Raw genomic sequence first — 16,590 nt, 5'->3', positions numbered from 1 at the left:
CTCAAGATGTTGTCAACAGAACTATGCTGATTTACATCTGCTGAGAATCTGGCTCTTAAAGCAAATAGTAAGTGCTATGTATAATTATTCTAATAGATTTAATCTTGAAATGTACCTTGTGTCATATTAGTCTTTCCCTCTCTCCATTCATCATTTATTACCAGCCCCTTGTACCACTGTCCTAGGTCATCACTAATAGCAATACGTAGCACTAACATGGAATTTTGCATATTTAAAGCACTGTAAATACATTATAAATCTACTCAATTATAAAGATCTGCACTGATATTTTTAAACATATATCCTAATTTTACTGTTCCCTAGGAAAATCAGGCAGTAGAACAAAAAGAGTAGTAGTAGGTACAAAGACAGCCAATACAGCACATTCCATTTCAGAGAACTCTCAGTGGACATAGTTGTATACAACTTAGGTTTCCATCTTTGCAATCTTCAAATCTAGGTGACTATAATTAGCCATTATTGACCTTGTAAATAATCACTATTATGTCAATACGTTAATAAATATTTGAGATGCAACAAAACCTTGTCACCTTTATAGTTATAATATTGCAGTAGTGACTAGAACTGCCTGGGTGCTCTCCACACACATAGGAAGAAGGTTCCTGGCCCACGGAGGTTACAATCTAAAACCCTGATCCTGTCAACTGCTTTGTGCCAACTCCTAAGCCTGCAGAGAGCCCCAATGAAGACATCCTGGCTCTATGTAGGTGCAGGTGTACATCAGCACAGAGCAGCTGGCAGAAGACAGCCTACGATGACAAGTAACCTGTGAAGGGTGGGGGAAGAGGGAAATAATCATAGTACGTACAATCTTTATACATTTAAAAATCAAATCACGTTAGTCATACCCACATATACCTCAACCTCTCCATTATTAGCTAGTCAATTTTTCTTGTAAGTGTCACAAAAGAAATAGAACCTGAGGCCCCCTTCAAACCCAGATCAATATGGTTTGCATCACTATTCTTTTTCCTCCCTCTAACTCAAGAGGGATGTGAATGGGGAGTTCTTCATATTTGTGTAATTCTTTTTCCAGGCTCATAGCAAGCAAAGCCTGTTAGAATAGGTCACCTTTTCTGGTGAGTTCCATCAAGGATGAATTTGAACATTATGATACCATAATTCTTTTCAGTATTTTCAATCAAACAAAATCTTTCAGTGTTCCTTTCTCTGCACCCTGCTGTTTATAGCATCCAATAAGTTTGCAAGTGATTGCCAGGCTTTTGTGCCCAAAGCAATTCCTTTTAAACGGAGAGGCACAGTACAACAGACATGTATACCAGAGATCCCTTCACAATTTGTATTTCTATACAGAGACGGGTCTACTACTTCACATCTTGAAGAGGAGCCACATCTCCTCACTACAAACTCCCCTTGCTTCATGATATCAGATACCTCCTGGCTGATAGCAGCTTTTAAAAGAAATCTCCAAATAAGCTTTTAAAATTAAAACAAGGATTAAACCCTATCCCGAGCCCTAAACTTCTATTCATTCAATAGTGTTCAGTAGCCCAGGGGAAATCTAACCAGCAAGGGAACGCTACTTCAATAAATGATTAACTTCATAAGTTTAGTGTTTAAAACTCACGGTTTTCCTCCTGGGATGCCTGTCAGATTGGGAGGGATGCCTGGGACTCGCATGTGATGATGTGGATCAAAACCAACCTGCAGTTTTCCCCAAGCAGAAAAAATGATGTATTAAGTGGGGAATTAAGCGAACATGATAGTTTCATTTACCTCCTCCATGACATATTCCCCAAATTAGAAATAGGTTGAACTAGATTTAACCCTGCATGTCTTTAATTTAACAAGCCTCCCCCCAACACCCCAATTCCAAACATGTTAGTATTCCCTTGGGCAATCACTTACCACTGGAGACCTCCCGTAAGCTGCTGCTGCTGCTGCAGCTGCAGCTGCTGCACTCATTTGTGGGGATATGTTATGTAGACCAGCATACGCAGCTCCTGGACTGGTCAGCTCCCCATTCATTCCAGCATGTGGCACGATTCCAAATGGAGCAGGATAGGGACATGGTACCGCCATCGGAGTCCTTAGACCAGAAGCTGTTGTGGGTGTGGAAGCGCGGAATAGTGATAAACCAAAACAAAAAACAAAAAAAAGCCATTAAGCAGTCTGGGGAGCTGTACAAATTGCTTTGTTTAACCATCTGAAAAACAAATTCAGCGTTCAATTTAAACAAGTATAAAATCCTTTTGCATAGCTCTGAGTGTAAGGGATGCTTAGCACTTCAAGGAAGAGAATGACAAACAGAAGACAGAGACACAGAACGTAGTTTTGTAAAGGTCTAAAACAGCTAGATGCTTTTCCAGAGGTCTAATGGTTACTGACCTAAAGGGTCGACTCCCGGTGGCTTGCCAGGCACAGGCCTCAATCCAGGAGCAGAATTGCTGCCTGGAGTTGGTGCATCAGTCCGCGGAGTAGGGGTATTGGATTTAGACACAGGAGTGGTAGATTTCTCATTCTAATATCAAAACAGGCAATGAAAGATGGTTATTTTACTTTTTGGCTTCTTAATTAGTACACACAAGATATTGTGGATGTCAATTAAAATGTGGTTTGATTAGTGAAACCTAGTTTTCAGTTTTAGTTTTTAATACTAATCACTGGCAATGAAGAGATGCATGCAGAGCTACTTGAAAGGGACGGGTGACCATAGGAATTAACACTAGGATTCACAGCTTTTCTCCTTTAGGTCACTGATGTGATTCAGGATAAGGTCAATGACTGAAAATCATTACCATCTGACAATCATATTGGTAGCATATGTGAAACCTGTTGGTGGTCTCAATCTGCTCCTGGTGGACATGTGTCCACATCACGATTAGCACCTTTGTTGGCAGTTTCACCATGAGGTCAAAAATCGGACAGACAAGCAGACTGAAATAGTCGACTCACCCCTAGCAGTGATCCCTATAAAACAGGGTGGAGGCACAATGATGGGGGTAGTGTGAGGAATCTTGCACTGGCACTGTTGTGGTATGCCTGTTTGGTGGACAAACAGCAAACTTCTGTGTTTAAACCTGTCACTCCAGCACCTCTCCTGAGCTCTACATTCACTACGGAAATGTTTTAAATAATGATGTGAGAAGTGGGAGTGTCCTGATCTGCAGAGAACTGCAGGAGGGGTTACAATGTAGCTCAGGAATGTGATAAACTATGGTCATCAAAAGAAAGAGAAAGAACCCCCGCTCCCTGCCCCCAGAATTGCAAGCAACCCTTTTTTGCATTGTGATTTGTGATGCAAGCCTAAGACGACCCTTGTAAATGACAAATAGCTACAATAATTTTTGTTATCTGTTTTAAAAGTTATATAGAGTTTTGCAATTCAAACAAAGCGAACACTCAAATCACATCCAAGCTGGAAACTGAATTTACTATAAAAGCACAGCACAAAAAAAGTATGCCAAGGAACTTATGTGTACTTGCTTCCTCCTCCCCACATGAAAAATTACAATACAGGCACATCCATCATCTATTTATACTGGTAGTTTAATAAAACTTTCTTATTCTAAAAAAGCCTCTGGGCTTTTTAACTACCATTTTGCCAAATGTCTTTAAAAGTAGAAATTAAGGGAATTTTATATTCAGCGTGAAGTTGTATCATGTCCTGTAGTGTTTTACAAATCCCATTAAAAATTCGGATATCATCTGGTGAACGTGCAGATCTGTGCACTAACACAGGCCAGGATGTTCAAAATCACTTACAAGGCTAAGTTCTTTGGATTTTGAGGAAGGAGTACTGCTGGAAGATGCAATAGAGGCTGGGCTAATTGGTGCATCTTTCTTAAGCAGTCGGGTCTTGTCTAAGCCATTCTCTCTTGGAGAATGTGCTGGGCTCCCTCGAGGGGAAGAAGGATCCTACAAAAGAACAACATGGATTAGTGAACATGGATTAGTAGCAGCACAAAGCACCTGTCTCCAGCAATTCTGACTTTTGGGGAAGATCTCTAAATAAAATGTGAAACATCACTTGATCGCATAACCTATTTGGTTATGATTTTAAAATCTAGATGTATAACAAAACAACATAAATAATAATCAATATTATACATTATTTTATATGGCAGCTGGTTAACAATGATAATACTTAGAATATCAAAGTAGTTAAGAATTACATTCCTCATTTTACATGAGAGGAAACTGAGGCACATAAAAGGCTAATTGTTTTGCTCAAGATCACAGAGAAGGTCAATGGTAGAGCAGGCACGGAACACGGGCACCATAAATATCAGTGCTCTATTTGTTTTAAGATGAGTGAAATCAGATTTTGTTTGTTTAACTACACAAACAGCAATGAAAAGCTCTTCTGAAGAAGTGTTACCACTATAAATAATATTTTAGAATTGAGAAGATAAAAAGATGAGGCTGGATTCCTTTAGAAATTACAAGCCCTTTTATGAAGGCATATATCTGACATATACTGAGACGTGAGAGACACCCTCAGTTATCATAAGCTACAGAAAGCAGCGTAACACATACCTCATTGGAAACGTCAACCACCAGATTATCATCACTCTTTTCACCATCACTGTCCTACAATGACAAGTCAAAATTCTTAAAAAAATATCCAAAGGTCATTGTCTCTTAAAAAAGCAAAAATATCTATTAATATAAAGCATCACACAACTATTCAATAGTTCCTATTTCTTTGGTCTCATTTCAGCTGGTAATAATAAATAATGCCTAGTTCTTACATTATATATAAAAAGTACTTTACATTTCATTATCCCCATTTTACAGATGGAGAAACTGAGGCGGAAAGATGAAATGATTTGCTCACACCACCCAGTAGAAGCCCAGGTCTTCTGAGCTCCAGTCAATAGGCTACCCTACCTTCCAGATGTTCTATATTTTTACAGGATCAGATATATTGGTAGGTGCTGGACTCTTACAATTCACATTTATGCTCAGGACCTGTTACTATTTGGCCCACAGTTTAAAAAACAAACAAACATGATGTGTTTGTTGCAACTGCAGAAAACACTGAGGTTGGCATTAAACCAGGTAAATGTTTTACTCACATAACGAGTTGCTATTTCTTTCTCTTCTGTTTTCTGCTTTTTGCTGTCTGAAGAGTAATCTGATGAGTTTCTATGCTTCTCTGCTGTTCTAAAACTAGCTGATGGAGACACAGAAGAGCTCTGAAATTAGAGGAGAGAGGGGGAAATGTGACCACACATTTACACAATCTCATTTCTGATGACTTTCAAACGAACTATCTGAAGCAGGTGGTGAAGGTGGTTTTGAGGTCTTCCAGTGGATAACAGTTAGGGTTTTAATCCATAATAGCTAATGAATAAGATTTATATTGACACTCAATGAAATAATTGGAAGGTATTTCTGTACAAATGATCAATTGCCGGAGCACCACACAGTTGAGGTTCAAAATGACACTGACAGATTTGGAGCTGGAATGTATTAATTTAAGAATACTATTTGTTGCCCTGGTTATTGTGATGTTTATTTTGCAAATGTACAGAGGACTACCAGGAAAAGCATGGAGGAAAGAAAAGAATGGCTCAAGATAAGCCACCCCTCAGCAAATATTTGAGAGTTAAAGGAACAATGCCAGAGCTAAATTAGCTTTGATGATTTTACCTCTAGCTCTGGCCAACCTACAGGACTGGTTTTGAATCATATGAGACTGGGTGCCTCATGAAATATGTAGTACAATCCGGAAGCCTCTGTTATAATTTCCCAAAAGCCAATGTGCTGCTAGGGAAAAATGCAGTTTAATTTTGAATGGCCTCAAATGATGTGTTCCAGTCATTTCAACAAACCAAAATGAAACATTTTGATTTCAAGAATGTCAAAAAGTTTAATTTCATTTGAAAATGTCAAACATGTTTTGAGTTTTCTGACTTCAAATTTTTCATAAATTTCTGTTGCATGCAGAGTTCTGAATTTTATTAAAACATTGAGGCTCTGATTCTGGACAGTACTTAAGCACATGCTAAAATATCTCCCTACTCAGAAAAGCACTTTAGCAAATGCTGATATCTCACTTACTTCAATGGGACTTAAATTGATTCTAAAAGTTAAGCACGTGCTTAAGTACTCTCCTGAATACGACTGCCTTTTTGAACTGGAGCCTTAAGTAACAAATTATGTACAGAGCTGGTTGAAATGTTTCAAGTATTTTGGGGGTTTTTTTTGAGGGGCACAAATCTTCTCTCTATTTTTGACCAGCTCTAGTTATTTCCACATTCACAGGATTGGATGAAAATTTGAAAACAAAGCTACCATTTCTCATGCACTTTGAAACATTTAGACATTTAGTGAGCACCAAGAGGGCCCACGTGGAGCAAATAATGCCCAATATGTTCGTGGGCTTTAGAAGTTACACCCTTATAGTGAGCATTATTCCACTGCGTAGACAAACTCTCACTACTACTTACTATAGAGGATGACCTTTACAAAAGATTTATATGAGCTTTAGGAGTACTCCCTTACATTCATATTCAATTCACAAATTGGGAGGAGACAGCTTATAATGCGAGTTCAATTCATTATAGCTGAACTTAACTGTATAGATAGTAATTTGTTTTAAAAGGAGAAAAACCATCACTAAAAGCTGCAATTAGAATTATGTCTAAAGAATCAGAGTAAACTACTGCACTTATTTAAATAGAAATATTTATTTTAATAAATTAGAAACCACATGGTTTCATTTTTCACAATATAGTTAACCTTGGTACTGCAGATATCATTTTAATCCTTATTTTGCTGCTCAATAAAATTATAATTTAGAGCTTCCTATTAGAATGATAAAGTAGTTAATCATCACCAGCACTTAAAGGATGATCATCATATTGGGCACTAGGGCAATGCATACTGCTTAATTGTGTAATTGCTTTAGAGTCCAATCAGACTTGGTACCAAAGTGGAAAAATTTTAAGCAGCTCCATGCAATGGAACTTTTTGGTTGGTGGTACGGAGAGAAGCGCTAACATGACGCAAGCAATATTACTGATAGACACAAACATATATTGGCACCAAGAGAGGGTTTAGTCTGGTTTCTTCATGAAAAATCCAGCTGTACAGATACTACTAGTGTTCATACAATGCAAGTCTCAGTTACTGAATTATGTATTTACAAATCTGGACACATTCTTCCTCATCCCTTCCTCCCTCCTTCTCTCCCCCCCCCCCCCCCCCCCACGCCCCTCTGCCCCCCAACTATCTTTACACGGATCACCACATTTGTGAAGATTTTAGGGTTCTGTGAACAGGAATGCCTGTGCAATCAGTGAATTTTCTGAATTAATATCAAGCAACAAACAGTCATTATTGTCCTAATGTTTTTATTTTAATTTAAGATTTTCTGCATATTAAAACAAGATTATGAGTAGGCTATATTCCTTTTAAGCATTATAGTATATTTAGGTTTGGTCTACACTTAGAAGTTATATCAACATAGCTACTTCAGTCAGGGGTACGAAAAACCCAAACAAAAAAAGCAGACACAACCATGTCGGTGGAAGGGCACTTCTGTCGATGTAACTTATGTCATTCAGGGATGTGGAGTTCCTACAGAAGAACTCCTTCTGTCAGCATAGGCTGTATCTACACAAGCAGGCTATGCTGGCACAGGCTCTGTAGTGTAGACATAGCCTTACTTCTTTAAAAATACACATGAATAATGATATGGGGGGCAGCTTAAAGGCAGCAGCATTACAAAACTGCCATGAACATTTCCCAGCCAAGGTACAAAGAGTTTCACCTGCCCTTTACACCATCACAAGCAAAGGGAATGAGCAAATGAATGATATTTTACCCTCCCCACCATCAATCCCAAACAGAATTCCTGTAATTTGCCTGTGTGTCTGGGTGAGTACAATTTGGCAAGGCTGTTTTAAGGCTATTAAACTGATGCAGCTGGGAGGGTGGGGCTGAAGCTCAGGAGTATGAGGTTACAAGTTAAGGCTTCAATCATGGTTCTTGGGTATAGAGCATGGAGCTTGACATTTTTTAGAAGAGAAAATGAAAAATACCTTTTCAATTGAAATGAAGAGGGGGATTAGGCAGGCAGAATGCACACACACTGGAATACACAGGGGTTAGCATTACTTCTGCAGAAAGAGTAATTGGATCTTCAGTTACAGCAAGCTGTTAGGACCTGGGCTGAATTTGAACTGACAACCTGGAGATAAAAAAGTTTCTGATCTGTACAGTTCACTTTCCTCCATCACCCTAAACCTTCATTTTAATTCCTGCCCTTCAGGTTTTGGAGTGGAATGAAGTCTTGGCTTTGGGCCAGTTGCTGAGAAGATTCCAAGGCTAGACTCCAAGAGTGAGACACAAGGAATAGCAGCCTAACTCTGGTCTCCTGCCTGGAGTCGCAGTTCCCATTTTTAAGCAGAGATCTTGTAATGGTCGCATCTTGTCTATCCAATATGAATTGCATTGCTATATAAACAATTGCAGGAACTCTGTGACTGGTGTTGACAGATCTAAAATTTCCCCTTATACAAAACAGTACAACTGCCACGGCCTGTTCAACAAATGACCAAGTGACAACTATCTAGATGTAACTGTGGTGGTGTATCAGATGTCTACAAGTGACACTGGTATCTGTACAAATCTTTTCCCCAGGTCAACACCTAGGGAGCTTGTGGGAGATCCCATGACTAGAGGGCTGAACACAAAAAACTTCCATCAAAGCACAGTTTAGCTGTCAGATTTCGTTGTTTTTCGATTAAAGCATCAATGCTCTTCTAACAGCTTTCTTTAAAGAATAAGGAACAGGATTGCTGCTTGGAGACATTAAGTGATTCAGCATTATGTCTTTGGCAGGCTGTAATTTAATGGGCCAGAATCCTCATTTTAGTAACTATTAAAATTTATAGAGAAAGAAAAATCTTTTTACACTGCAGTTTCTTCAATAAACTTTTAATCTACTACAAAACCAAGCATTTTCCTGCTAAGCAGTATTGAGTTCTTTCACATCTAATAATTGAACAAGATATAGGGAAATACACTCTTTGGTGATAGTGGCTGTTTTAATTTCTCTTTTAGCAAAAGGTACTGTATTTTCATTTTCTGTTTGTGTAGAAAAGTTTTATTCCTGGTAAATAAATGCAAAATGGTGACCCAAACCTACTGAACAGCTATGAGCACACCAAGACTCAGCATGTTGACGTGTACATTTAGTTTATTTAAGAAGCACTACACCAAATACATCGTTGGTTCTGTAGGATCTTTAGCACAAGATTGTGAAGCACCAGGCACCGCATTTCCCACTGTGTTTTGTACAGTGCTGAGCAACACTACACAATACTGAGACCAACACTCTCCTGGAATTTCATGAGGTGGCGTCTTCCCTCTCTCATATTTATATGATGCCAGAAACAATGGAATGTAGGTGGCCAGACACAGCCTTAAATATCTTCCCTGACCATGCACAAATTAATTGATCATAAAGAAAGCAATATAAACCTCTTATAAAGCCATAAATATCACACCAATAGCAGTGCAAACATCAATGTGCTGTCTACTTGTAATAATTAATATTTCAAATTACTTGAAAAATCCAAGAATTACTATAACCCTTTAAACCTCAACTTCCACTGAAAATTACTTGCATCACCATAAATGGCTCACATAGCAACAAGGAAGAAAAACAGTATAGTAAGTACAGCGAGCACAAGGGCTATCCAATCTTTCCCAAGCCTTACAGCTCGGACTACCATCCGCTAGCTCTCTTGGATGGCTGATCTTGCCTGGGTAGAAATAAGTTAAAATTAAATGAAACCAGTGTAAGAAATAATGACTAGAGATGACTGGACCAAAAACCCTCCCACAAAATAAAGCTGGTAAGTCTTGAAGCATTTGTGAATGTGACCATTACCTGGTGTAGCTTTAGAACGCTAACAAAATGATGTCTTTCAAGTCCAATAATTAAAACAATGATTCCTAACAAAGTGGGAATTACGAGATAATTGATCATCCTGAAGTATTAAGCAAACTGCAGTAAAAGCCAAGGATGTTCATTGCTAAGGTCAATTCTGATATAATTATCTGAATAACATTATTGCTGTTATAGAGTCTGTTCAAAGTATAAAAGAAACAATAAAAATGGGTACAACGTGCATCACAGGAAAATGACCAGAGAAGAATGCTAGTTCGTTGACTGGTTCCCACATTTAGGGCGGTGAAATACAAAAGCCAATGTTAGGATTCAGTCGTCATGCCAGTGTTTGGTTTGTTCCTTTTAACTCTTTAAGGGAGGTGTGAAATCAGCAACTTGACGCAACTAAAATATTGTAACTCCTACATAAGTCTGAATTAAGACTGTCCATACTCAGACTAGGCTGGTTCCTAAGTTGGGTCAAAAGATGGATCCACTTCCGGTCCACTTTAAGAGTAGCAAATGCAGGACAGTGCTGCACTAGTTCTAATCTTATGCCAGACAAAATGGAGTAACAATCATAAAAATATTCGCTCTGCCTGAAAAATTGGCAGCTGAGTCTTTGAGCTGCTGGGCTTAACTTTCCTCAGAAGCCTGAGGGCCAAACTTTCTATCACCCCCTCCTAGCCAATGAGAGGGATAAAAACAGAGAATTGCCCATCATGGCCTTTCACCTATTTTGTGGCGGGGGGGGGGGGGGGGGGGGGGCGGAATAGAGTTACACTCTATTTTTAGCATACTAGCTCAATCAGAGTTAAGATGGGGATGTCTTCTAGAGATGGAATGTACAGTTTCCAGCTCTGTGGTAGACATACCCAAAGATGCCTCACTTCACCCAAACTGCAGCGTCACTTTTGTCTCCTCCCCTCAGCCTCCTTTCTCAGCTATTAGCACAAAGACACAACAGTGCAAAGGAAAGAGAAAATGAAACAGGGAATCAGACTGCGAGAAAAACAGCCACTGATAAAAATCATATGGAAAGAAACACCAAGAGACACAGCAGAAAGAAGAAAATTGAGGAAGGTAAAGAAGAAAAAACAAAAACAGTAAGGTATACTGATTAAGAGAATTTCCATCACAATATTGTTAAAATTCTCCCACACAATATATTTTCTGAGTGATTCACAAAATTCTACCATAATTCCATTCAATTTACCAGAATACGTATGTACTCTGTCTCTCTCTCACTGACTGACACACACATGCACATATTACAAACAAAATTTTAGTAAACAGAGCAGTGGTTGTGAAATTTTGTGGGCTGCTCCAAGATTCCCTATGGTGTGTTTACATCTACTGGTCATATCACCAAAGTAATCCACAGCTCACTCAAAACTCCCACCATATTCCCAAATGGTCTAAACAGGTGGCAATTCCAACATTTTTCAGTTTAACCTTGATTCTTACTGTGACATTCCTTGCTTTGGCACCTGAGAGGCTGCATAACACCTTGTTCTCTTTATCTAAGACAAATGTTTCGGGCCAGGTTCTGGACGATCAAGCTATCAGTCAAGATTACTTGCCTTTTTTTCTCTTTGCTCCTTTTCAGTGCTCACATTTTGACCTCCCAGGATCATGTCTCCATTGATCCTTCTCAGGTCTGATCTACACTACAGTTAGATTGACATAAGCTTGCATCGATTAGTTGCATGTGTCTGCACTTAAATTTGTCTCCCACTGATGTAAGCGTCCCATTACAGCAATGCAGCTGCTGTGGCTTTGAAGAGTTCCCCCTCTTCACCTTTGGAATGCCTGGGCCAAATAAGAAAGAGAAAGAAGAGGACTTTGGACGACATGTTCAATGAGACCCTGCAAGCCAGTGCTGCATCAAACTGTGAGCAAAGGACCTGAAGGGTGAATGCTGATGCAGATGACCTGAAGAAGAATTTAGGGGAGAGGAGGATGGCCTAGGAGACCCAGCAGGAAGAGGAGAGGGAGATGCACCAGGACACAATGGGGCTCTTTTGGCAGCAAAAAAAAGCCTTGTCTACACTAGCACTTTTTCTGGCAGAACTTTTGTTGGCATAAGTGCTTGCATGGACAGCGCTGTCAGTGGGAGAGTGTCTCCTGCCGACATAGCTACCGCCACTCGTGTAGGTGGTTTTATTATGTCAGCAGGAGAGCTCTCTCCCATTGACGTAACATGGCTATACAAGCACTTTTACAACAGCACAGCCATAACGATACCGCTGTGCCGCAGTAAGTTTTAAATGTAGATTTGCTCGAAGATGCAGTCTCTTGTGGACCTACTGGTTCAACAAACACAGGCTTGCCTCTCTTTGCAGTCCATTGGAGAAATCCAGTTTCCCTCCCTATAGTCCTCTCATCGTTCCATGTGGCATCAGAGGCCGCATCCCTACTTCTGCCACTCCACCCTTGGGGAAACTATGGACAGCTACTGATTCACATACATTGACCTATGAGAGTCACGGTTGCTGTATGTGTAGGTAAAATAGACATGAATGTTCTTCCCCTTAAGTTCCGTTGCATTCATTTATAAAGATTTAATGTATTTGCTTTTAAATTGCACAGATTTTTCTTTGAACTGATTTTGTTACTGAATAAAATTCAAATATTTGGAAAATAATTCATCTTTATTAGATAACATATGCTGCAAAGTGCCAAGCAGTTCTGAAAGCAATCAATCAATTACTTGTTACTGTACAGTGAGACAACTTACTGGATCAGTGACAGTGTAATAATCAAATGTACAGCAACCACTGCAAAATTAGTAGGTGCATTGTCATTGTTATATTCCTAGATTTACACCAAACAGCACACAGTTCTTAACAGGCCCCAAAACAGCAGGGTCAGGTAGAGCACACCACAACACATTACTGCAACTCGCTATTAAAGGGCTCTTTCAAAGCCTCCCTCAGCCATATAAGCTCTGCGTTGAGCTCTTCTGCTAGCCCTTGTGTCGGACTGTTCAGACTCCGCACACAGCTGCTCCACCTCTGCCTTCCATCCCCGTGGCAACTTTTACCACTTTGCTTCACAGATGATATGCCGACGGCAGCAGGCAGTTATAACCATAGGGATGATTTTTTGACTGAGTCAATAATACCAGCACTCCTTCAATCTTCCAAGAAGCGTATTCAACTGTCAGCCTGCACCTGCTGAGCCAGTAGCTGAATCTTTCCTTGTTGCTGTCGAAGTGGTTGATATATGACTTTGTGACTTGAGCCACAAAAGCAAGGAGTAGGTTGGGTCCCGCAGGATCGCTGTTGGCATTTCAACATCACCAATAGTAATCTGCTGGTCATGAAAGAAAGTCCCACACTGCAGTTTTCTGAACAGTCCTGTGTTCTTAAAGATGCAAGGGTCATGCACCTTCCCTGACCAGCCAACACTAATGTCGGTGAAGTACCAACACTTGCATAACCACAGAAAATCATAGAATCATAGATTAGGGTTGGAAGTGACCTCAGGAGGAGTCCAATCCCCTACTCAGAGCAGGACCAACCCCTAACTAAATCACCCCAGCCAGCGCTTTGTCAAGCAAGGCCTTAAAAACCTCTAAAGATGGAGATTCCCCAACCTCCCTATGTAACCCATTACAGTGCTTTGCCACCCTCCTAGTAAAAAGTTTTTCCTAATATCCAACCTAGACCGCCCCCCACTGCAATTTGGGATTATTGCTTCTTGTTCTGTCATCTGCCATCACTGAGAACAGCCTAGCTCCATCCTCCCTGGAACCCCCCTTCAGTTGAAGGCTCCATTTGAAGTGACAAAGCTATCTAATTCCCACCTGACTCTCTTCTTCTGCAGACTAAATAAGCCCAGTTCCCACAGCTTCTCCACATAAGTCATGTGCTTCAGCCTTCTAATAATTTCCATTGCCCTCCGCTGGACTCTCTCCAGTTTGTCCACATCCTTTCTTTAGTGGGGGGCCCAAAACAGGACATAATACTCCAGATGTGGCCTCACCAGTGACAAATAGAGGGGAATAATCACTTCCCTCGATCTGCTAGCAATGCTCCTACTAATGCAGCCCAATATGCCATTAGCCTTCTTGGCAATAAGGGCACACTGCTGACTCATATCCAGCTTCCTGTCCACTGTAACCCCCAGGTCCTTTTCTGCAGAACTGCTGCTTATCCAGTTGGTCCCTAGTTTGTAGCAGTGTATGGGATTCTTCCGTCCTAAGTCCAGGACTCTGCACTTGTCCTTGTTGAACCTCAACACATATCTTTTGGCCCAATCCTCCAACGTGTCTAAAGTCACTCTGTATCCTATCCCTACCCTCCAGCTATCTACCACTCCCCCCAGCTTAGTTTCATCCACAAACTTGCTGAGGGTGCAATCCACCCCATCATCCAGATCATTAATGAAGATGTTGAACAAAACCAGCCCAGGACTGTCCTCTGGGTCCGCTTGATACTGGCTGCCAGCTAGACATCAAGCAGTTGATCACTACTCATTAAGCCCGATGATCGAGCCAGCTTTATCCACCTTACAGTCCACTGATCCAACCCATACTTCTTTAACTTGCTGGCAAGAATAACATGGCAGACCGTATCAAAAGCTTTACTTAAGTCAAGGTATAGCACATCCACCGCTTTCCCCATATCCAGAAAGTCAGTCATCTCATCATAGAAGGCAATCAGGTTGGTCAGGCATGACTTGTCCTTGGTGAATCCATGCTGACTGTTCCTGATCACCTTCCTCTCCTCCAAGTGCTTCAAAATGGATTCCTTGAGGACCTGCTCCATGATTTTTTCAGGGACTGAAATGAGGCTGACTGGTCTGTAGTTCACCAGATCCTCCTCCTCCCTTTTTTTAAAGATTGGAAAAAGGCAAACGTAGTGCCAATCACCCAGGACCTTTCCCGATCCCACAGAGATTCACCAGTGCATCAAAAGCTCTGCAGCCACTGCTCATCATTCCAAACCTGCACTATGATGCAATCCCTCCAGTCAGTGCTCCATTCTTGGGCTCAGAAGTAGTGCTCCCTCTCTGCAGGTGCTTCGTGAATGCCACAAACCACTGCAAATTGGTTCTCACTATGCCCCATCACAACTGTATTCCTGCTAATTCAGTTCCTCTTACCTCTCTGCACATGCTGGACAATCATGCATCTCGCGTTTGCCATGCTTATGACAACAATGCAAATCTTTGCCAGCTCCATGCTTCTATCAAAGATGGCTGACCACAAGGAGGGCTGTGGTGCTTTGTGGGATTTTTTTTAAAAGGCCTGAAAATTATGGGATAAAGTTGAAATCAGGGGATGGAGACAGCTGCATGCTGGGAAGCTGACCCCTTACTCCCAGTCATACTTAAGTGACTTGTTTCTGCCCCACCGTGCATTGCCAAAACATCCCAAAAGACAGTGAGCTGGACGGTGGCAAGTTGCATATCTGGGATACCTATCCATGGTGTACCATTCTTTACACTGACACAAGCACTCCTGGTGAGTACATGGGGTACAAAGTACGCACTTGCATGAGCAACATACTAACTGTGGCAGCTTTATGCCAACGTAACTTGTATCGACCAAAGTTTGCAGTGTAGACATGGCCTCAGTCTTTTAAAAGAGAGCTTCTTCAGATACATTCAACCTAGACACCACTCAACATGTTTTTCTTTCTGCCTTCCTGCTACTTCTAGTCTTCTCTGATGTAAAATTATTTCATCCTCTCCATTATTTAACCCAACCAAGGTTTCAGTGTTTTCCACTCATTCTATTGAATCTGACTTCAATGATTTCCCTCAAAGACTTAGTCTGATGTTAGATTTGATTTGAGTCCTCCTACCTTCTTCAAAATTCAAACCAACCTGCCTTTTATGTATGTGTTATCCTTGTGGACTTTAGGCAGAACTGTTCCACATCCAACTGCCTTTATATTTTCAGAAGCCATTCTACAGTTTAGTTAGTGTTTCTTATATCAAAGAGGTCTCTTCATTCATTCAGGTCTACGGCCTTGTCTACACTAGAAAGGGTTTGCCAGTATAGCTGTACCTGTATTCCTTCTAGTTTAGACACAGCTTATACCACAGAAGAAATCTTTTGACAGGGGAGCATATACTATGAATTAATTAAGTTATGAATGAACTAAGTTATACTGGCAAAAGGACTGTTTTTGCTGGTATAACTGTGTCTACACCAAGGCTTTCGCTAGCACAGCTATGGTGGGCAGGAGAGGGGGAAATCAAAATGTCTACAGACTAGGAGGATTTGCCGGAATTCCTGTATTTATATAACTATTCTCTTTCTGTTATAGACAAGGCTTAAGTAAACTTATTGAGTATTTTCACCTTCCATTGCCCACAACTCTAGTCATTCCCTTGGTTTTGCAGTCAACATCTTAACTCCCACTCAGCCCCACCTAGGCTGAATCAATGTTTACTGCCTTTTCTCTGTGGCTAGATTCTAGAGCTCAGATGGACTCTCTCAGTAATATATAAGTGTAAAAAGCCAGGAAAGCCACAATACAAAGCTATTTCATATCACATGGTCCTGTCTGAGCTAGTTGGATTGTGTTAAGTAATTCAAGAGTGTGATAATTACTTTTTTGGAAACTATTATTAAAAATGCGAACTTTGATGTTTTATATGGCATTTTTACCCCCTAATTAACTTCCCTAATTGCAAAATTAATGAAGTTAATTAGTGGATAAGACTGTCACATAAGACAT

At 40.5% G+C, this 16,590-nt stretch overlaps 1 protein-coding gene across 6 annotated transcripts in view; it reads right to left on the bottom strand.

Annotated features, from left to right (window-relative positions):
* LOC137167056 (transducin-like enhancer protein 4) overlaps positions 1-16,590 on the bottom strand; it is a 117,964-nt gene that overhangs the window by 9,012 nt on the left and 92,362 nt on the right. For all 6 annotated transcript variants that reach the window (XM_067569015.1, XM_067569016.1, XM_067569017.1 and 3 more), the window contains 6 exons: positions 5,064-5,183; positions 4,522-4,575; positions 3,748-3,900; positions 2,371-2,503; positions 1,891-2,084; positions 1,610-1,686 (listed from right to left, as the gene is read on the bottom strand). In XM_067569015.1, the coding sequence (XP_067425116.1) occupies positions 1,610-1,686; positions 1,891-2,084; positions 2,371-2,503; positions 3,748-3,900; positions 4,522-4,575; positions 5,064-5,183 (731 nt within the window). The remainder of the gene's footprint in view (positions 1-1,609; positions 1,687-1,890; positions 2,085-2,370; positions 2,504-3,747; positions 3,901-4,521; positions 4,576-5,063; positions 5,184-16,590) is intronic.

This window comes from Emydura macquarii, unplaced genomic scaffold (genome assembly GCF_026122565.2).
Source record: "Emydura macquarii macquarii isolate MOO-44397 ecotype Brisbane River unplaced genomic scaffold, CSIRO-AGI_Emac_v2 contig_2897, whole genome shotgun sequence".
Taxonomy (NCBI): Eukaryota; Metazoa; Chordata; order Testudines; family Chelidae; genus Emydura; species Emydura macquarii.
This window is presented reverse-complemented; position numbering and strand designations above follow the sequence as displayed.